Source organism: Ceratosolen solmsi, unplaced genomic scaffold (genome assembly GCF_000503995.2).
Source record: "Ceratosolen solmsi marchali unplaced genomic scaffold, CerSol_1.0 scaffold10, whole genome shotgun sequence".
Taxonomy (NCBI): Eukaryota; Metazoa; Arthropoda; class Insecta; order Hymenoptera; family Agaonidae; genus Ceratosolen; species Ceratosolen solmsi.
Window position 1 is genome coordinate 3193714 of NW_011948412.1, and position 24224 is coordinate 3217937.

Sequence of the window (24224 nt, forward strand, 5' to 3'; positions counted from 1 at the left end):
TAATTAAATTATTATTAAATAAAGTTATATGAATATTAGTGTTTCTTTACATCAAATACTGCAAAAATCAACAATATAATTGGTTATAAGGATTGTTAAATTTATGTTATAAGGATTGTTAGGAATGACTAAAATAAAACTGTATAAAATAAAACCTAAATTAAAAAGTCTGTGAAAAAACGCTGATTCTTTACTGTTTCGATTATTTTTATAATAAATTCTTATTATAAATTAGTGAAATCATGATAATCATAAAATAAGAGTATACATAAATATGATAATTTTATGTAAAGTTTATTAATGATATAATTATATTTTAATTATGAAACATGAATGCATTCAACAATTATTAAACTATAACTTAAGAAAAATCTTATAAATATACATATTAATGTTGCTGTATAATTACATAGTAATAAAATGTATTTGTATATTATTTATATGAAGAATAAGCATGTTTCATGAATAGTAAATGCAATTTTATATACATAAAAATATGAAATATTTTAAAGTACTTTAAATTATTAATATTAGATGAGATGGAATTAAATTAATTGTTTTTTGTGTTAACTGAATATTAATTTTTCACAATATTAATTTTGAAGTTTGATGTAAATCATAAAATTTTATATCATATTATTTTATTCTTTAATTGCTGAATGATATTCTTCATATAGAAATCAATCGAACTATAAATTATTGTAAAATTTTCAAACTGTGCTAATAATAATAACAATGATAAAATATTTTTTATTATATATTACGTTATATTACATAAGTCTGTTCGTTTCTGTTTCATTATTCCTTATTTGTTCTGTAATAATTTTCATATTTTATCCATTGTAAAAACATGCTGTCTAATTATAGTTATAATATCAAAATCAAATGATGAAAATGAAACTGTTACTGTTTTAAACCAACTTGAAAAAAAATCATCTTAAAAGATGTTAATACCAATTACAAATATAAGAAAATTTATAATCATAATCATTTATTTCATATATATTAATACTTTGAATTGGTGAATTTCAGAATTTCTTATAAGTATTTAAATTATGATTTTTATAAATGTGTAAGTAAATTAAAAATTTATTTAAATAAGAATTTCGAATATCTTAAATTAAATCAATTCTTAAAAGAAAAATAACATAGTTAAAAATTAAAGCATAATTTAATAAAATATATATTAAACGTTGGTTTTGGAAATTAATTTCATAGTTTTAAATATATCTCTTACTACCAAAATTTTTCAATCTATATTTTTGTTGTTACAATGTAAATATCAATCCTATAAAAGTTTTTATTCATAATTACTTTCACTAATAGTTTTAAAAAGCAATAATTTTCATAATCATTAATTATGGACTCAGTTAAAAATCCTCATGATACATTGGTTGTTTTTCTTTTATCTTAATCCATATTTCTCAGGAAAGAATTCTCACATTTCATTTTTCATTGTCACAATATCACAATACATTATGAATGACTAGTAAATGTTTTTCATGTATCAGATTCATACCTTTACAACTTCCTGTCATATTATACTTCTAATTAACGATGATGGTCCTATAAAAGACGAGATATTTTGTATAATGGACGGTTATGGTTCTATTCAGAAATCGATCTCCATAAAGTTGTGGCCATCTATATATCGAAAACATATTCTTCTGAATCCTCTGACACATTTGGAGAGTATATTGTATATATGAGACACAGGAAACTGAAGGATTACGAGATACGTATATACAAAAATATCTATAGTCATCTATATATATATATATATATATATATATATATATATATATATATATATAGAAAAAAAAAAAAAAAGAGAGAAAATTAAAAGAGAGATAAACACTCTAATTAAGATGCAAACTAGATAAATTAAAGTTCTCTTTGTATACATAGAAATTTAATTAAAAAAATTTAAATATTACTATATTTATGTGTTTTTATATAATATTATTACTAAATAGTAAGTATTAAAATGATTTAATCTCCAAACAGAATTTGAATAATTAATATAGGATTAATTCTATTATGACTAGTATGTATCAATTCCAAAATCATACAGTTTGATCGTGTTTTTTCAACTTATTTAAAATTATTATTATTATTTACGATGCGAATCTATAAGATATTATAATAAATGCATATACAAGTATTAAGTATTAAAAGTAATTGTTAAATTGGATAAATAATACAATAATCACAAGTTTTTATTTTTGACTATCAAAATAAATATAAAATATACGTTTCATGTAACATAAACTTCGTTGCATTAATACTGAAAATCAATTTAATATTTTGTAACAACACAAATTTTATTGTGTTTATAATTTTTCAAATTAACGCTGCAATTAATTCAATATTGTAACTAAAAAATGGTAGATTTTAAAAACAACTCTATTATTTAATATGGAAACAGAATGTATGATTATTTATTATCTAAAGATTCTTATTAATTTTATAAAAAAAAATTTATATACATAAATGTCGAATTTATAAGTCAACTTAGAATAAATGATAATCATTTAATATATTAACTTTACATATATTTATTTATAACATATTGAAATAAAATTGTTTAAACCTAGGTAGACTAATCTAATAATTCTAAAAAGAATATTATTAAATATTGTAGATAGTTAAAATATTATAAAACTGGCATCTGAAAAAATCACAATATCATATAAAATTATAAAATTAATAAAAAATACCAATACTAATAGTTTTAATTGTATCTTTTATCGATTTTCCAATTTTACCAAATTTCGTTCGTATAATATAATATGCAATATTTATTCTTTTATAATATTATTTCATTCACTGATACATTTTTAATTTTATTTTAGTTCCAATTGTTTCGTATATATATTATGTATACAATGAGCAAAAATTTCAATAGTACACGTATACTTTATCAATATTTCTGGTCTATATTTTACATGAAATTCAATAAATCTAGTTTATTAATATTTAATCATTTATATTTCAATCCCTTTCATAAAAAAGAACACTTGTTATTTTGTTTTAAAAATTATTTATATTATAATAACTTAGGATAATACAAGATTAATTGGTTTTCAAAAATAAGATAAATTAATTAAAATAAAATACAATTAGATATTTTAAAAGAAATTAATCTCCTACAAATTATTATAATTCCAACAATCTAATACTTCATTATACATTAACATAAATCATTAACACTTAAATTTATAAATTTAGTTTATAGAAAATTGTATTAGTTATTTATAGTTACTAAACATGAAAGTATTGAAATAAATTTTCTATTTGTAGGAATTACGTTTTTATATTTACATTTTAATTTATATAATTGTATAATACAATTAAATTCTGAAATACAATAATAATAATATTTGAAAATATAAACTATAATTGTCTTATAAATATTTGAATTAATTTTTTGTATGTAATTTCGAAATGAACGGTTTTGTTTTTTTATATTAATTGTATAATATTTAATTCAGGCCAGTATTCATTTTTTTCAAAATCTTCACTAATGATGTATAAATATATTTAAAAATCCTTTTTATTTTAAATAAAAATAATTGGTTTTTAATATGACTATTAAAATCATTTATTTATGTTTCAAGTAATAAAATTATTTGATTATTTGGAAAACTTAAAAATTTTCTGGCTATACAATCTGAAAGATGAGATGGGATAGTATTTACAAATGTTATGCAACAGGCTTAAAGTGCTAGTATTAACCAATTGAAACTTGTGTGTGATCGGTTTAGAGAAATATATGTATGTAATCGTACAATTAACCTACTAAGTGAACTGGGAAATCTAACAATTGAAAAGAGGGATTGAAATAAAAGTACATTCAAAATGGCGTTGTATGCCATCAATTCTCAGTTTGTCAGTAAATCCCGTTGGTATTTCAAATACTCTATCTCTGTATCTATGCGTAACTGCATATTTTTCTTTTTTATACAATTTTTCTTTTCTCTATTCATACCTATAACAAATTTTAATGAATTTATGCTCCTAAGGACCTTTATAGATCTATCTCTTATTTCTAATGATTTAAGATAGTATTTGATACATATAAATCAATATTGAGGTAACCTAATGCTTGTTAATTTTTATATAGAAGTAAGCTATAATTTCTATAGCACCCACAAAAGCTATTTAAAAAATGTATTGAAAGTTAATAAAATTATAAGAATAATGAGATATTATTTCAGTAATGTGTACCGTAATTTCCACTAATTCTAATTTACAGTTAACTGGAAACTTATAATTGTTTAATAATGAACTATATTTTTTATAGTATTAAACATTTATATTTATAAACAAATACTTATAATATAATATAAACTATGATCTTATTATACAAAATTTCTAATCACTATAAATATATTTTATTACACACTTGTACTAGTTTGCTTTGAAATAACGTATATTATTAAGCTAAAATAATTTATTAAATAATGTTTCAATAATAGAAATTTAGATAGTCTTTTAAATGAAAACATCAATTTTACAATAAAAATAAACTAATTAAAATTATTAGTAAATTAATAACTATCTGAAATTTCTCTTTAACAGAAATGAAAAGAAATTTTTTTAAAAATGTCATTTTATCAGACATTTCAACTAGGAAAGAAAGAGTGAGTATCCAATCTAATACCAATTTAATTGCATTTCTGAATACGGTTGTCATATGTTTTCATAGTAACGTATGTACTCTTTTCGGCTTTCATTTAGTTGATTCTCAAAAGAAAAAACATCATAAGAGTAAACAGAATTTTTATAATTATATAATAAATATAAATTATAATTTATTGCTTTTTAGAAAACTTTAATATTGTAAATAATTCCAATCCATAAAATAAAACAAATGTCATTTTTTTTTTGAAAGTACATGTCATAAAATTAATTTTTTAGTTTCATCATATAATCTATGTTTTTATAATGATTTGAAAGAATTACGGCTTTGTAATTAACATAAAATATATAATATTTTTATATACAATATCTTTAATTTTTATTGCTTCTGAATTACAAATTTTTTTAATAGTTTAATATATTTTTATAAATATTTTTGATATTATTTAATATTATTTAATAAGACTCTAATTCAGATATTATAAATAAAAGAAATGAAAACATTTTAATATTTAAGTATTGAATTACTTTGTACCGTTTAATATATTATTTAACGTTATTTAAATGTATTATAGTTAGAGTTAATATTAATATATGGAGCTTAGATAATTATCTGAACAATAACAAATGTATGATAAATTATAATAAGGAAAAATATGATAAATATTTTATGATAAATATCACTATCACCGTAAAAGGAAGCTAAACTAACTTTGTATTATATTTAAAATGATTAGACTGTTTTACATATTTATAACAAATATTTTGTAAGACAAAAAGTAAAAGTTTATAAAATTATCAGCAAGCATTACAAGCCATTGTCACAATCGAATATTTTTAATTAATGCGATTAACACTTTTTATAGATAAATGTAAATATAAAATGTTAAGTTTTAATCCCGTACAACATGTATAGAATCGCTTCCAAAAGTTTAATTAGTATTGAACTAAGTATTCCGCTACATTAAACGGTTATCTTGCGTTGAAACAGATAGGGTCTCTCTAAGAAACAACTTCTTCTATTTTTTTCACTTTGCTTTGATGGACTGAATGTACCTCAACTTATTTCTTGAAATAAAATTCACACATACCAACATTATCTTTTAAAACCAAACCATACGTTGGTCTTCAGCTCTCTCTCTCTCTCTCTCTCTCTCTCTCTCTCTCTCTCTTTCTCTCCCTCTCTCCCTCTCTTTCATTCCCATGTTTATTTGAGTTCCATCTTTTTCCTCTCCTACAGGATCGATGCACTATATGAAACCACGAATATATGAGGTAGAAGAAAAATAAGCGTTTAATGAAATTCATTATCTTCAGTGCATATAAGTACTAGCAAATAATAGATATTTAAATTAATTCCTTCTTATGATTAGTAGTGCGTAGTAAGTACCGTGTAAAGTAACCCCGAAGTAATCACTATGTAAAAATAAAATTGTAATAATAAAATTAAGCAATAAAATTGTACAAAAAATAATTTCCACAAAAAATAAAATAAATATTATTTTCCGATTTCCATAATTATAAAAATATTTTATGTGTATCAGTTTTTCATATAAAAATAATAAGAATTCAAGAACATAAATCAAATTATTGTACTTGTGGATTTAATCGAAATTATGCTGTGAAAATTATATTAAGAAATCATAAAACTGTTTTATGATTATAATAAAATAAAAATGTGACGAGATATTACTGCTACGTTTGTTATATTTGTAATTGCTATCTATTAAAATACAATATTATTTAATATTCTATGAATCATTATTTCTACTTCTTTTTAAAAATAGTCTCTATTTATCAAACCTTTAAAATTAGTAACCAAATTATTACTTTTAAAAGTAGCATTATATAAAATTTTTTATATTTAGCAAAATATATTATGAACATATATATTCTAAAATAAGTTGATTTCAATTGTACAACCATTAATAAGAGTAGAGTTGATATTTCTTTTCTTTCTTCTCTTTGTTCTTGGTATTTTTACCAGTGTTTTCATTCTATTTGAAATTTACTTTCGAATGGTTGATAGTCAATATTTTTATAGGCATTAAATTCTATATTTAAAGTCAATTTATTTGTCAATTTCTTTCAAGTCAATTATAAAAATCACCATTTTTAATATTAATATATTGACAGTAAAATTTTAAAATTTTTAAGAATAATTAAAATTTTTATTACTCTGATTTTTTAAATAATTTATTTTTATTACAATTAAAGAAAATATTTGTAAATATATGTAATATAGCAACGAAATTTCTTTAAGAAAATTTTGCCTTGACGAATAACTTTAAAATTCTTGTAAAAAAATTAAAGAAAATAAATTCTTGATATTTTGTTAAACTGAAACTATTATTATTTATGTAATTTTTGTAAAAACTTTTATAATATATATTAATTTATATAGAATTATTTACCTACATATGCACACACACACACACACACACACACACACACATATATATATATATATATATACGGAAAAAAATTATTTAAATTGGTAATTACTACTAATAAAAACATACGCGCGAAAACATACGCGCGAAAACATACGTATATACTATTTACACTTCTATATTTCTCATATATTCTATTTATATATTGTCCATAGATTAGTGAAAAGAATTATTCATTAATTTTTCTTATTTACATTTTGTATAATGAATATTAATACTTAGTAAGATATTTTACACTATCACGCATTTATTCTACTTGGACATATGGTACATATCATATACTCTTTTCTATCTGATTATCTTCATTTCTGTTTTTGGCTCTGTATTATTGTCTATCTTCATTTATATTGACATTTAAGTATATTTATCTCATATGATAAAACATAAACTTCATTGGATGTAATGATGTTAAATAGGAATGTTAATATTACGGTTAAAAGTCATAGTAAATTATATTTAGAGTTCTGTGATTAAACTTGCTGTGCACAAACGTGTTAAATTAAACTTGTTTTACAAATAATGTTTTTTTATTCCTTTCAATAGACTTTCTTTTTCATTTAAATATTGCTATCACACTTATAAGTTATTATTTTTATTTATATGAATTACATGAAATCATATTTAGCAGCATTTTTCTAGTTTCTATTAAAATAAAAAAATTTCAGAAACAGTGGCGACACATCATTTGCAGTTACTAAGTTAAATTTTTCACATGAAGAAACTACTTTTTAATATCTGTGTAGTATTCTATTTAGTTTTAAAGTATAATAATAAAAAATAATGGAATATTCTACAATTCATCAGTTTATATTGCAAAATTAAAATATTCAATTGCTTTTAAGGTTTCGACATTTAATTTATTATTTGGAATTAACAATTCTTTAATAAATTATACTTTAAAGTTTCATTTATATACAGGACATTATATTATAACATTTTTATTCCAGTTTATGAAAAATTGAAAAAATGTTTTATTTACAAAGTGAAATTAATATATACTACACTAGAGATAATGAAATTATTTTTCTATGAATAATTTTAAAACTAAACAATTTTTATAAAATAAAATACGTTTATTCATATTGATAAAAAATATTGTAATATTACATAAAATCAGCTAAATACTTTATTCATAAAGAAAATTATATAATTTGAAATAATTAAAATAATGCAGTTTAGTAAAAAATCGATAGTATTGTTTTTTGTAATATTTATGTTAAAATAAGATTCCAGTGGTTTATAAATATTGCTTGATTAATATATAAGAAGTCAAAATTTTTCCTTAAATACTTAGTTTTTTCATATTTCTATATTAGCCTAATGAATATTATTAAACATTCAGCAATGTTAATATTACCTTGTATTAAAATAAATTTTTATTTCATATTTTTTCTAAGCCAATTAGATAAATAAAAAGATAATACTAAACTATTGATTTAATAATGATAATTTTAATTATTTACAGTGGCAAAATAAAATTTGATTAAAAACAATTTAATTTCAATATTTTGTACAGCGGGATACGTAACAAGCCCATGTAAACTAAAAATTAAAGATAGTTTAATTAAGTAACCTACCTTTACGTCCACTTATTACCATCGGCTCTTCCTTAAGGGTCACCTAGCACCGAGATAGTAAGTTTGCGATAAACCTAATTTGTGTAACTTCGTTGGCTTGTCTACAGTCTGTGTAACTGTTCGATAAGACATCCTTAATTTGATCCTACCAACGAAGTGGTATCTAACTTATGAACAACGAACTAACCGTACCTTCCTCTTTCTGTCTGTCGTACAACTCTTTCTACTCCGTGCCATGGAAGCTGAATATTGATTCATGTTATTTTCTTGAAAGCTGTAACAATAATTAATTATCATTGATAATAATCATAAATAAAATAACAAATACTTTCATTTGAAAAATATACAAATATTTTCAAACATATTCCAGTATAAATTATTAGAAATTTGAAGTAACCTTTACATACAACTTATCTTACTAATTAAAAATTACTAGTTAAATAATAATATGTTATTTTATATAATTTTCATTCATATATAAAAATTTTAAATGTCAAATTGAAAATTTTTCATATAATATTAATAATCATATCATATATTTGCTTTTCAATTTATGTAAATAAAACTTCGTGCTAATCGTCCATTAATTATAATTTATCCTCATATAAATGTTATATGCATATTGTTCTTTACAATATTCTTACATGTAAGGGTAAAGTGCAATTAATGGATGGTTAGCACGAAGTTTTATTTACATAAAAGCAAAAGTAAAACTGAATACCATTATTAACAATATACCAAATAATTTTATCATATATTATTAATTATTATATGTATGTATATATATATATATATATATATATATATATTGGTTTTTGAAATACAGTACAGTGAGTAAAGTTTTAAAGTAATAATATATTTTTTGTGGTTAGATTTTTTCCCCAAAGTTGATTACAAGAATAAAATAAAAACAAAATTTAATGAAATTCTTTTTAAAAAGTATATCAATTTAAAAATCTATAATTAGAAAACATTTACTAATAATTAAAAAAGACAGTGATTTAAATCGAATATTAAATACTATACAAAAGTAAGAGATTAAATTTAAGAAATTATGTTTAGAAAGTGTCAAACTAATAACTAAATATACATTTCGTTTGAAAATTATAGTAATCTATCCAGTATTTAATTAATTTTATATGTAGTTTCAAACTATGAAAATCTCTATATTTTCTATCAAGAAGTTATGAGTTAGTATATATGCATAGAGAGTAATCAATATCTGCAATTTTATATTTACAATATAACTTACTTTTTAATCTATTATCAATATTTGAAATAAAAAATTTAGAACATACGCTGATTTTTATTATTACTTTTTTTATAGAAATGTTCTGGGGACTATAAGAGTCGTTCACTTATTACCGCTCATAAGAACCTAACTATTGTGCCAATAATGGAACGCTGTTGCCACGATAGTATTTACCCAACATATCTTGATTCAGTTGTAGCTCAATATCAGGTCAGTAGATAATAATATTATTGTTGATTAAAGGTATTAAGTATAAAGATAAATTATTTGAATAGACTTTTTTATTATATTACTGTCCGAAATTGCGAGAACCCTTCCCAAGTCATTAAACATCTGGCAAAACCGAAGTCGTTAAACATCTGGAAAACTCAAGTCGTTTACATCTGGAAATAGTCATTACACCAAAAATGAAAATTTAACGGTACACAAATTCATACGCTGTTGTCAAATTCAGCCATACTATCGTTTGTATAGTTAAAGCAAGAACGATTCGACTAGGGCTTTCTCATAGCAGGGAAGCCATAAGAGATCACTCTCTCTAAATAAGACGCCAAAGATAGAGGCACTCTAAGTAGAGATGCCAAGGCTAGAGGCGCTCTGATTGGAGTCGCCAAAGCCAGACGCGCTCTGATTAGAGATTCCAAGGATAGAGGCACGATGATTGGAGGCACCAAAGAAAGAGGCGTTTCCTATGGGAACGCCGTGGTCAGAAGAGCACTCTTAAAGGAGACAACCGAGACACATACTCTCTTACAAGGGACACCGCGAAGGGTGGACGTGCTCTGTAACAGTCGGGACACCAAGAAAGAATGATACTAGGAAGAATCTGTCGCGCCCTTCTCATACGACGTGCCACCGCACACATTCTCAGCAGAACCGCTAAAGAAAGTACACGCAACAGTTTCATACAACTACTCAAGTAAAACCTCACATTCAATGCCACCACGCATTTTCTAAAGGAGGAGACCACAATCAGATAACCACCACGTGGCACTATACGAAGGAGTGTCCAGAGATTTACGACTTCACACTTCTCCGTGTAAACATCCACCACCAAGCGCATCACGTCAAGAGGATCCGGAGATTTACGACCGCCTACCTTTACGTGTAGTGCATGCTAACGCGACGTGGTAACCACCACGGAACTGCAAGATCCCAATGATTCTCATCATCAACTTAGAATCGTTATAGTGTAGTTTGTAAAATAAAATGCAATAAACAGCACGCAAAGCAGATGTGTTAAATACTGAATTCAAGTGCTACCCCTCCCACTTATCCACACTTTTCTCTCACCAATAACTTGGTTGACTTAGTTTAATTCTAAACAATTACAATGTCGCATGATTTAGTGATATTTGATCATGTAATATTATTGATGAAATAAAAGACATCATATAATGATAGTTATTTTTAAATTAAGTTCAACCATTGTATATCATATACAATGTATTGTATATATATATATATATATATATAATATCTATTCATATAAATAATTTATGAGCACTAGCATAATTTTTTTTAATTTCTTTTTAATTTTGTTGATTTAAAATTTGACTTTTATTGATTAGTAATAAATCAAAATAAAAAATATTTTCGTATATATTTATTAATTTAATATATAATTAAATAGAGTATCTTAAAAATCCATGTAAACTTAAATCACTGCTTCTACATATTTGTACATGGTTTCTGTTTAATTTATTATTATACTACCCAAAATAAAATTATTGGTTTTATTGATTCAATTTTTAATTGCACTTTTCAATTGATTCAATCATTTAATCTCAAAACATATAGTCCTCATTTTCTTTAGCCAAAATTAAACTGATTCTGATGCAAGTAATTACTTTTTTATCAAATTATTGATGACCACGAATTCAATTTCATAATTTCATATTTAAATTGATCTTTCATAAAATTTAATAATTACAATATTTAATCGATAATTCGGACCACATTTTAAGTTAATTTCCTAATGTTGTTACTTTTACTTTTACTGTAAAATTTTAATTTAAGTATGTATAGTCTTTACTGTTGTATATTACATTTGATACATTTTCTCGGTCATAAAATATATACAAATACAGTGCAACTTTTTAAAGAGAAATACAAAAAAAACAGATAAATGTTTATAATTTCGTTATAATTCATCAAGTTTTATTTGTTCTGTAGATATGACTTTTGTATGTACATTTTATAATATGCCCAATAAAAATTTAATACCTTAATAAATATATAAAATTAACAAAAAAAGTTTATGAAAAATAGTATCGTATTTAGTACTATATCACTTTCGTAAATAATATTGCTCATCTCAGAATAGAAAAGTCAAAAAGCGAAATTTAACAGTCATATAAAGTAATAATTTATAATTATATATAAGATAGATAATGTAAAAGCTAATTCTTAACAAAAATAAAATATTAATAATTTATTGACCACAGACATTAACTAAAGCAATTCTCTGTATAACATTTTTTAAAATTCTTTATGTATTATATTAATTCCAACACAATATCGAGACATTAAACGAATAAAAGGTTAAATGATTTCAAAATAGTTATTATTAAATTATTTAAAAAATGTTCATTATATATTTACATGCATGTATGTGCGTGCGCGCGGGTATGCATATGTGCATACGTGTATACATATTAAATCAATAATTGAAATTAAACTCTGTTACTTAATATTCTTCAATTAATTTTTAAAATGTTATACGATATTAGAATACTAAATATAATGAATTTATTTTTGTGTATATTTATATTTTCATTCGTTGAAATAATTGATTTATAATTTAAATTTAAAACAATGGAAGGTACAGATTCCTTAGAAAATAATTTTCCATTAATATAATATATTATCTAAATAAGAGATACCCGTACATATGCAAATAATCTACAGATATTCGTTCGAATTATTTTGTGCATATAATAAGAAATCAAGAAATATTGGGATGCAAATGTTAAATGAAAATTTGTGACATTTTGTTTTATATTACCATTACCCTGTTTGTATTATAAGTAAAAGCTTTCAAGAGTGAATTTACTTTTAAAGCCATAAAAATAATTGTTAACTTTATTTATATATATATATATATATATATATATATATTAATTTACTATTATTAATTATTAATTTTGTATCTCTTACGAAAGAGGCTTATACACTAAATGTATTTCAGTAAATATATTTCATTTATTATTTAGCACATAATATACCATAAAAATAGTAAACAACATTATTAGATATATAAATTTCACTAAATTTTGTTTATATGTTCGTATTTTTAATAAATTTAAATAGAAAAGTATATAACTAAGTTTCATGATTATAACAATAAATTATATAATTATATGTAGTATAATAATAATTTACCGATTTTCAAAGATTTATTAGATATATAAATTAACCAACTATTTTTATTTATGAACAGTATATTCATTAAATAAGCATCTGTTAAAATACTTCAACACAAATTATATTCTAATTTTTGTTTACTGTATTTTTGTACGTAGGAATATATTTTTAGTATAAAAAATATTATAATAAATTGTTTGTGAATATATTTTATTATATTCTATAAGATGTATAGAATGTGTGTACATACGTATATCTACATACTCAAATTTTATATAAAATATATGAAATTATAAAAATAAAATTTTAATGTCAATTATAACTTCGTAACCATAAATTTTTAAATATTTTATTTTCAAACAATTTATGTTTTTTTTTTAATTCCATGTTTATGTAAATTCAGATCGTTATATCTTTTTAGATACCTATTTCAATAGTTAGGCTTTGAAAACTTGTTCATGGGTCTATAAATTGAAAATGAAATATTACAAAACTTTTAGAAATTTTAATAGTACATAAAAATTGAAGAAAATTTTTATTGAAACTGTGATTGTTACAATATCATTTTTGAATTTTTTTTATAATATCAATAAAGAATTTAAAACCATTATAACTTTTTCAGTTACAATAAAAACGATTTTTGTTACCTATTTACCTTTCACATGATATATAACGCATTATTTGATAATACAACTTTTGACCATCTTTAGTAAGATTTTGACATATTCGCGTTTCTTACTTGTTAACAACTCACAGCGCATGTATCCATAATCCGAGATTAAATACATTTGAATAGACGAATAAAGTGGAGAAAAATACACCGAGGTGATGGGGCGGGTGCTAGCGATGAGAGTCTAAAAACGGAGCAGAGAGGTCGAGGCTCGATGACAAGCAGGCCGAGCGTGAAAATCGAAGCGGGGAGTGGAGTAAAGGAGGTACCTGGGAGACCACCGAAGAAAATCCATATGGCAAGCGACAAGCAAAAGCTCACTTGGTCTCGGTTGCACGATCGACGATTTCCGAATCGTTGCTCGCCTCCACGGCTCTGCGAAACACTTTTTCTGCTTCTCGGAAAATATTTAGAGGAACGCCAGTGAACACGATGTTTCTCAAAGCAAAGAAAATTGTTACTACTAATTTATAAACACTTCTTTTTCAATTACATGTAGCAAGTTTATAAAAAATATGTTTTCAAAAATATTGATTACCTAAAATGGCTAAATAATAAAATTTATTTTATTATTATGTTAATTATATATACAGTTAACTTAAATATGAAAGAAAATTTAGATAAAAAGCTAAGATTAAAAATAACAAAGGATAATATGTACAAAGTGTGTTTTTAATACAGTTTTTATTTTATGCATCTAAACATCTTCAACGTATCATGAGTTATAATTTCAAGTTAAGTTGTAATAATGTACTTTCTTTCAAAAGAATTAACCGAATAATTAAAAAAAAATAGACAGTTTTAATTTTATAATAATTAATTTTTATAAATAATTTTTCCATTAAGAAATATTTGTATAAAATATTGTATTCTACAAATTTGTAATTGTTCAAAGTATTCTATGACATTTTTACTTCTATGTAAAATAACTGGTCAATAAAGTTATGAATGTTTATTCATTTAATAAAATACTTTATAGTTTTACATTTACTTATAAAAAATATGAATACAATATTTACAGAAATCAGATTAAATAAAATATTATTTAAATATAAAATAATAAAAAAATAATACAACACTTATTACTTGACAACACTTATTAGTATATTAACTCAGACGCGCAATAATACGAGTGACGAGGATGCGAACAATTATTTCCACACTTTGCACATAGAACAAAAACAATTTGAAAGAAACAAATGTATTGGAGTCAATATTTGGACTGGAAATTGATAATGGTATATAATTTCAAAAGTATATAGTAGTAATTTTTCTCCTTTAAAACTTGGAAACATTAGAAATAAATATTATATTATCTTACGTTGTATTATTTGTGACAAAAAAAATTAATTTTCTGATATTATTAATATAGGAATTTCATTTAAATTTTTAATTCATTTTAAAAAGAAAATTATTGTATAATTTATTGTAACATTCATTCATGAAATTTAAAATATGTCATATTTCTTATCTTTTGTGTTCTATAGAACTATAAAACTTATATATAATTTTCAAAGACCTTGTTTTTGAAATATATAATATATTTAGATTATTTTGAAAGTTCTTTGTGTCTAAAAAATATTATAATTTAATTAATTTAATTATTGAAATATTTGTGAATAACAATAATTCGAAATACTAAATTTAATAATCGAAATTCTATAAATAATTATTTTTATAAAATAATTATTAATAATATTTATTATTATACCAAGCAACTATGAGAGTTATAATTCGATACATGCTAATATCGTGTTGATACTATCTAATTTATTTTATACAATACAATTTACATATATGTAAAATCAGTTTGCACAGAATATTAAAAGATTCAAAATTCCTATAATTCTATGTTATATATAATTATTTCAAAAAAAGGTGATATAATTGAATATATAATTGGAATAAATTTTTCAAAATAATGATGAAATTTAACAAACTTATTGTCGTAGAATAATCATATTTAAGTCTACAATAACCATCGAGGTACGTAATAAATAAGATTCATTCGTACTCGTCTTTTGAAATTACGCAATTTATTTGCCTCGTAAGCACTCCTTATTTATATTGAATCTATATAGTAATTCACATATATATTAATTCCAGAAAATCTAACTGCCTTTCAACTACATTTGAAGTAAAATATCATTATCGATTATTTTATTTATATAATCTTTAATTAAATTAATTTTATATTTAACAAACTGTTTTCGAGCTTACTAAAAAAACTATGGATTATTTATGAATGTGTATGAATGTCCTGAACATGAATATCTGAATGTTACCTGCTTTAATACCCGATTAAGAAAACTGCCCATATTATTTTATATATTATTAATTGCATATCTATATATAATAAGTAACTTATAAATATATTAATAGATAAATATTAGTTATATAATTTTAATAATTGATTTGACGATGAAATTTATTATTATATTGCATTATTAGATATAATTTTATGCAATTGAGAATTTTGCTTAAAAAATTTAATATATTCAGTAAATATATTACGTATTAAGTTTGCCAATTTAATAAATCGGGCCATCATTCGTATAAAATGTTATATCATTATTTTAAGAATTTAGAAGTCTGAATAATCGCAAAGTATAATGAATCTTTATTTTTGATATTTAAATTATTTGTACAATTTCAAAAATTAAATTAATTACTTATAAAATTCATGTTACAATGTTAACGAAGTATTAAATACAACCGTCGATAATAATAAATATATAAAATATAAAAATTGGAATTTAGTGCGTCTTAAAAATGATAAAAAAATTGTAATGAATATATTAAAAATAAATTAATTAATGAATTTTGGAAAACATATAAATTTTGACTTAAAGCAGCGCATATATATATAATATATATACACAAATAATGTGAAAATATTGCATAAAATAATCACCTTATTAAGAGACATTCTCATTATTAAATGAACAATATAACTATAATATGAAGCTGGAAAAAATTAGCCTATTATTATTTAAAGCCATTTCGAAATTTTTAAAACTTATTGACATTTGAAAATAAAATTTTTATATTTAATAGTTTTTATTTAAATATAAAATAGTTTTAATATTTTAATTTTTTATACAACAATAAATGTCTTATGTAATAAAGAAGTAAACAATAATATATATATATTTTATATGCAATGTATATAAAATAATCTTAGTAAATGAATTTATAAAAATTTTTTATGAAATAATGTCTTGCTGAATACATGTTTTGTAGTAAAACATATTGAATAAGAATTTATAAATATTTAAATATTGATGCGTTAGAATTAAATAATTTCTCAAATCACATAAATTTTTCAAAATCTAATCTTTTCGGTAAAATTTTAGAATTAAAATTTTTTTTTGCATTCTTTGACCGTTTATCTATAAAATATTTTAATATATTAAATTAATATATATTTTTATAATATATTTGTATAATGTAAATTTCTTAATTTACATTGTTGATTTTAATCTAATTATGTTTAAATCGAATTGTTTAAGTACCTAAACGTTCGATTATTTACTAATTATATCAACAATGTGATCCACCCACACTAGCGATATCCATAAATTCATTAAATAATAACAAAAATATTAAGATGACTAACAAATTACTTATAGAATTTTTCAAACATTTTCACATATTCTGTTCAAGTACATATGTATGTATACGTACATATTCACACATGTATCCTTAAATATGTGCAACATAAATTTATTTTTTGCGAACATATATATAATGTAATAATTTCATTTTTTACGAATTGACTAATATTATTTATTATTATATTAATAATTAACTAAAATTAATTAACTAGAATATTATATAAATTAACTACCAATATATATATATATATATATTAAAATGCATGACAGATAAAAAATTTAAGTATTTCAACTTGTACTTTGCTACTTCTTTATCTTTCTCATCACGTACAATCACTCATCACTTTTCTACCACTTGGAAATTCTGGAGTGGAGTATCGCTGTTCACCCTCCTCAACTTTCCATCGTTCCTAGCAAGATTGTTTCCTATCCCACCGGTTGCACGCGTGCTTTCATACATATATAGATATATTTCATTTGTTATCTCGTATTCTTTTAATGCTTGAAGCTTATATAGTACTCTTTTATTTATATTATATAATGCTATGACAAAAAATAAAATATATGTTTTGGATAATAATTATTTTTATTTCGTATTTAATATCAGCACTGAAATTATATTTCTTATAAAATGTATTTAATATGATGTGATTCAATAAATAAATAAATAAATAAATTTATATATATACACTGTTATGTAGAATATTCTGAGATTAATATTAAATAGAATTCAGAGATATATTACAATTCATGTCAGCACTAAATAAACTAATGTATATATCATACTATATAATATCATATTAATAATTTATGATAAATAATAAATGCTAATTTATAGTTATTATACTATGAAAATAAAGATAGGATTATATTCTAAATAATCCAAATTCTGTTATTGTAACTGTTATTATATTATTCTCAAAGATTAATTTTTATTAATAATAATTATTTATACTTGTAATTCTAGAATAATTTGTGAAATCATGTGAAATTATGTAAAATGAAAAAAGTGAAATTATAACTTATACTAAAATTATTATAACAAATTATACAATTTTCGCTGCCAATTTATTAATATAAATATAAAAATATTTTTGGAATTCGACATATATTATTTGTATATTTTAATGTAACAAATAATAGATTAGTATAAGTACGTTTCAAAACTATTCCTATATTAGGAATACATCTATGCGGAATTATCGAAATATATTCTTTCATTACGAAGAGTAAAATTATATATAATTTTAATAATTTCTTATGAAAATGTTCTTTGTATACAAATTTCGATTTATTTACATATTCGATACTGTTTTCTTTTTCTGTTTTATTTACTTATTTTGTTTTAAAATTGTCAATTATCCATAACACAATATACAAATAAATTCCAATGTAAAAATATAAATTACTAAGCTTTAGGCATTACTAATTATTTATATATAATAATTTTTAATAAAAATCATTGATATATTCCTGTAATATTTCTTTATTATTAAATTATAATAAAATAAAATTTATGTTTGTAAATTATTTTTTTAAAACAATTTATAAGTATCAATACTACAAATAAGAATTGACCAATCCATCTTTTAGTTGGAATATAATAATTTTATGTACATAGTAAATTTGGTGATAATTGATTGAATAATATATATTAGTTATTTATTTCAAATATCATACAATAAATACATTTCATAATATAATACTAATACAATAAATTATTTAACATTAAACTATCGGAAGTTAACCTTATTCCTTTTTATAATAGGTTTTAAAATAAAAACTGACGTATAAGGAATTGTTATCAAACTCAGGATAGCAATAAAAAGAAAAATAATATATACTTCAAATAAATTGTTGTAGTAGTATAAAATAAATAAAAATATAAAATAGTACTAAAGAAATTGATAGTAAATATTAAGAAATAAATGTTTTAACTGCTTGGACAATTATATAGCTTAGTTTGGAAATTTTTTTTTATTATATTTTATATTTCATTTTTTTTAATATGTAACAAATTGTATTTATAATTTTTGATATTTTATATGGAATTAATATTTAAAATTCATATATATGATTAAAAATTATTTATACAGTACAAATGCAATATGCATCCAATTTTGTATGGGTTTACTTCACTTAAATTGTACTAAGCACAGTGTATTTAAGCTTTAATCGGATTTCTGCAAACTTTCTATGCATTTAAAGTTACTAACTTTTCATTTTTAATTATACTATTTTAACTTATATAGTAATGAAATATATGCACTATACTAGATCATTATAAATTTTATTGCATTACCTTATTTATTTATTTATTGAATTCTATTATACATTTTCATTCAGTTTATTAAAAATAGAGACGTATTATGTATTTATTGAATATCAAATATTTTATTTGAACATTGAATCTATATTTTGTTCTTAATACAAATACATAATTTGAGTATGTATTTTATAGTAATTATGGAAAATATAATGGAAAATTTGTAAAAAAAAACTTTAGTTCTCATATTATACAATAATTTTTAATAAAATTATCTCAAATTTGATGAGATATAATAAAATTGTAATTTTATAAATTTGAACATACTATAAGAAATTCTATTATAAATGATACGGAATCAAATAAAAATAGAAAATTAAACTAGTAAAAAATAGGACAGTAGGAATTTAAAAAATGAAAATACGTCAAATAATTATATAATAAAATGCTATTTCTTGTATATTAACTGTATAAATATTATTTTTAATTGAAAGAGTATAGTTATAGCATAATTATACATTCATTTTTTCAGATTAAGTTTAATTAATTTGTTTTTCTTCTATAAAATGAAAATAAAAATGTTCATGATTTCGGTTTCGTTTAAGGAATTTTCCTATATTCTTTTTAATATAGATATAATAATTATATAAATAAAAATTAAAACAATTTTTCAGGCTTATAATATGTGAAATAAATAAATAATAATCAGATTAGTCAAGGATCATATTCAAACTATGTTATAAACTTTTCTACTACCAAGTTCAGTTATAAATGTACAAATAGAGAAATATGTATGTCATCTCAGGCGCTTATATATTTTAAAAAATTACCTTCTCTAAGGAAGCCACGACGAAACTCAAATTCAAATACGAATGAAATCTGTTGAATCTAAGTCATTTTGTAACTACTTTGATAAGTTTTTAAGTCTATCAATAAAACGATGAAACGATAAATTATGATGATAAAAATGTTAATCAAATTTAGATCTAAATATTTAAATGTTAACACAGTTATACACAGGATTATGTATTTACCTTTAGAATTTTTTGGAATGTTTAATGTATAAATAAATATATCATATGAGGGAAACTGATTTGAATTTTTAAGAGACACTAAAAATTAAAAATAAAATTCTTCTCCAAATGAATAAAAAGTTTCGAGCAAATTACGCTTGTTTTCTATTTAAATATTATACAACTGTTAAATTAATAAGCACAGTAAATTAATTACAACATTAATCTTCTGCATAAAAATAAAAAAAATTCTGTAAACTAAAATCTTATGAATCATGAAATTAATGCAATGAATTTTATGGTAATACTATATATTTTTGATATTACGTTGATACTAACATATATAAGCTGATTTGTTGTGCCTCTAATATAGGTACATAACTATAAAATATTCCAGCAGAATAGATTTGATAAATCCAATATATATAACCTCTCTTTAACAATATAATAACTTAACAAATTAATATAATATAATAACTTAATATAATAACAATATAAAAACAATAATATGGTACTTATTATACTAATAGTGATAAATGATAGCATGCTTATTATAACAATATATTACATGCTCTATGTATATTGCTAATTCAACCAACAATAGAATTTTCTTTCATTCCTTTAAATTTGAATAAATCAATATTTTTGTGAGTTAAATTCATACCTCAATAATTATTTTAAAATTTTTATGTAGTATATTATTAAAATTCTTAAATAAATATTTTCATCTTTATAATCATTTACAACTTTCAAACTTCATTTAAATTGTGTTAATTAATAAGTTTAAATTTAATTTGGGCAATAATTCATAATTCAACTATTGTATTTCAAAATGAAAAATACGTTATTTAATATATAGATTATGCAGAATCCTTAACTTTAAAAATAATTGTTAATAAAATTAAACATTTTCTTCTTATTTTTAAGAAATCAAGCAACGAATTAAAAAACTTGTATGTAAGTTTTGGAATACGTTACAATATGACATGATTGAAATTTTCTAATAACATACAGATTAATTATTATCAATGGTTTATACACCATAATTGTAATTGTAATTAAAACAATAGTTATTTTATTTCTACCGGTTTCCTTGTGAAAAGAGAATTCATTTCTATCAATTTTATACACTAATTTATTATATATTAATTTTTATTTTTTATTTAAATTCGTTGATTCATTATGAAATTAAAAATTACCCACACTTTCTATGAATAACCCTGCCTTGACCAGCATTATCAGAGCATATAAAAACCCGTGTAAAGGCTTAACTCTGGTATTAGATAAGTGGTAAGGTGGAGTTACAAAGTACATTTTTCGCTACTAACTTTATTCGCAGGACTAAAAGTTAAATGTTTCACTCTATGAATACCATAAATTGAGTTGCGCTTGACTTACATTAACATTATTAATATAATTTTTATATCATATATTTTTTTTTTTATATCATATATACATTTTTTTTATATTCATTCTTTTCATATTTATATTACTTAGTATACTTTATATATTAAAAGTAATAAGTGAGCTTATAATATTTGTTTAAAAATTCTGAAATTCATTGTGCTTTATATTGAATTCCATTAAATGTTATACTCTCTGCATGCTATAAACTTTATTAAATGAAGCAATGTAAGATTTATTTACTGTTAATAGTATATAGCAATATAAAATAAATTATAAGTTATTTACAGAAATTTACTGTACTCAAAAAAAAGAAAAAAAATTGTAAATTTACAAATATCAAAATTTAAATAGATTTTTTAAATAATTTGATTTTAAAATTGAAAGAAAATATTATTTAATTTACTTAATTGGAAATAATTTATGCTTTGTAATATATAACGGAACTTTTATTTCAACTGTAAGTTTAAAAAAATTATTAAGCAATTTAAAATTAAGAATGTAAATAAGGATACTAAATAAAACAAAACTATGTACATACCATAAACAAAACAATATAGGAGAATACTAAACTTTAATAATAAAATATGGCCTATTGCAATCAAAACTGTTATCATTTTATCTCTAATATAAATTAATTATTCAATATCATTGTATGGCTTTTGCCAAAAAATATATTTTAAAGTTCATATACTTATTGTTACAATATATGAAAGAGAATAAGTGATAAGTGAAATAGTTGTTGAATTCGATTATACTTATATCGATTCATTTATTATAACTTTTATTGCCAATCCCATTGTTTTATATATTTATTTTAGTTATTATATAAATTTATCTGTATAATTTTGTTAATATATTCGGCATATTTACATGTGTATCCAATAAAATAATCACTAAGTAATCGTATTTTAAATTATTATGATAATTTAAAATTTCCTTTTCTATCTTGATGCTAATGCATTTAAAATTTTATAAAAAAGTCTACATATTATGTTTTCATAAATTAACAAATGTTACTAGATTTAAAACTAATTGTTAAAGAAATAATAGCGAGTATACGAATTGTATATCAAAACGTAAAGATTCTAATAGAAATATTTGTATTTTCAAAATAAATTATTATTACTATTTTAGAAACGGTATGTTAATAAGTTATAAAATATTTATAAATTTTAATAAATAAAATGAAAAATCTTAATACCAACTAGATCTTAATATGAAGATTTGATGTAGTTCTATTTCAAATATATTATGATGACATAAATAATTAGTTTAAGACATCGTTTAAGAGCCTTAAACATAGTTAAACACAATTTAAAGATATTTTAAGACACAACATCCCCTTAAAAACTAGGTGGGCCTATAAAAAAATCAATAAAATAATTTTGACGATACGATACAATCTTTACAAAAATGTAAAGAAAAATTTCTAATTAATGTAAATCTGTTTTAATAAATTAATTACAAAAAATATAAAAAACGTCTGAATGAAAAATTAAAATTACATATTATTATTGTCATCAGACTTTTACAAAATGGAATCTGATTTACACATTGATGCCACTACAATGCAATTTATATTAAAATATAGTACAAACATTATGGTTTTCATAATTAAATATTTTTAAATATACAACATAAAATTCTAATTTATTAAATTTCTTCAATTAACATTGTATTAAGTATTATTGTAATTATGCATTAAATAAAATATTTATCTAATTATTTATATATTTATCTGATAATTTTGTAACTATTTTTATTAGTTTTACAGCATATTTTTATCCATGATTAAGGTTTGAAGTAATTAAAGTTTTGTAGAATATTTTAAACCATATTTTTTAAAATATGAAACATTGCAATAACTCGTAATAAATTTTATTTTAATGTGAGAGAATTTAAAATTGTAACAATAAATCGAAACAAAATATTTGATATTAATATTGTCTTACAAAAATA

At 21.3% G+C, this 24224-nt stretch overlaps 1 protein-coding gene across 2 annotated transcripts in view; it reads left to right on the forward strand.

Moving 5' to 3' along the window:
* The window catches only part of Dop1 (dopamine receptor, D1), a 118311-nt gene that overhangs the window by 7559 nt on the left and 86528 nt on the right, over nucleotides 1-24224 (forward strand). For both annotated transcript variants that reach the window (XM_011506082.1, XM_011506090.1), the window contains exon 2: nucleotides 10002-10136. In XM_011506082.1, the coding sequence (XP_011504384.1) occupies nucleotides 10002-10136 (135 nt within the window). The remainder of the gene's footprint in view (nucleotides 1-10001; nucleotides 10137-24224) is intronic.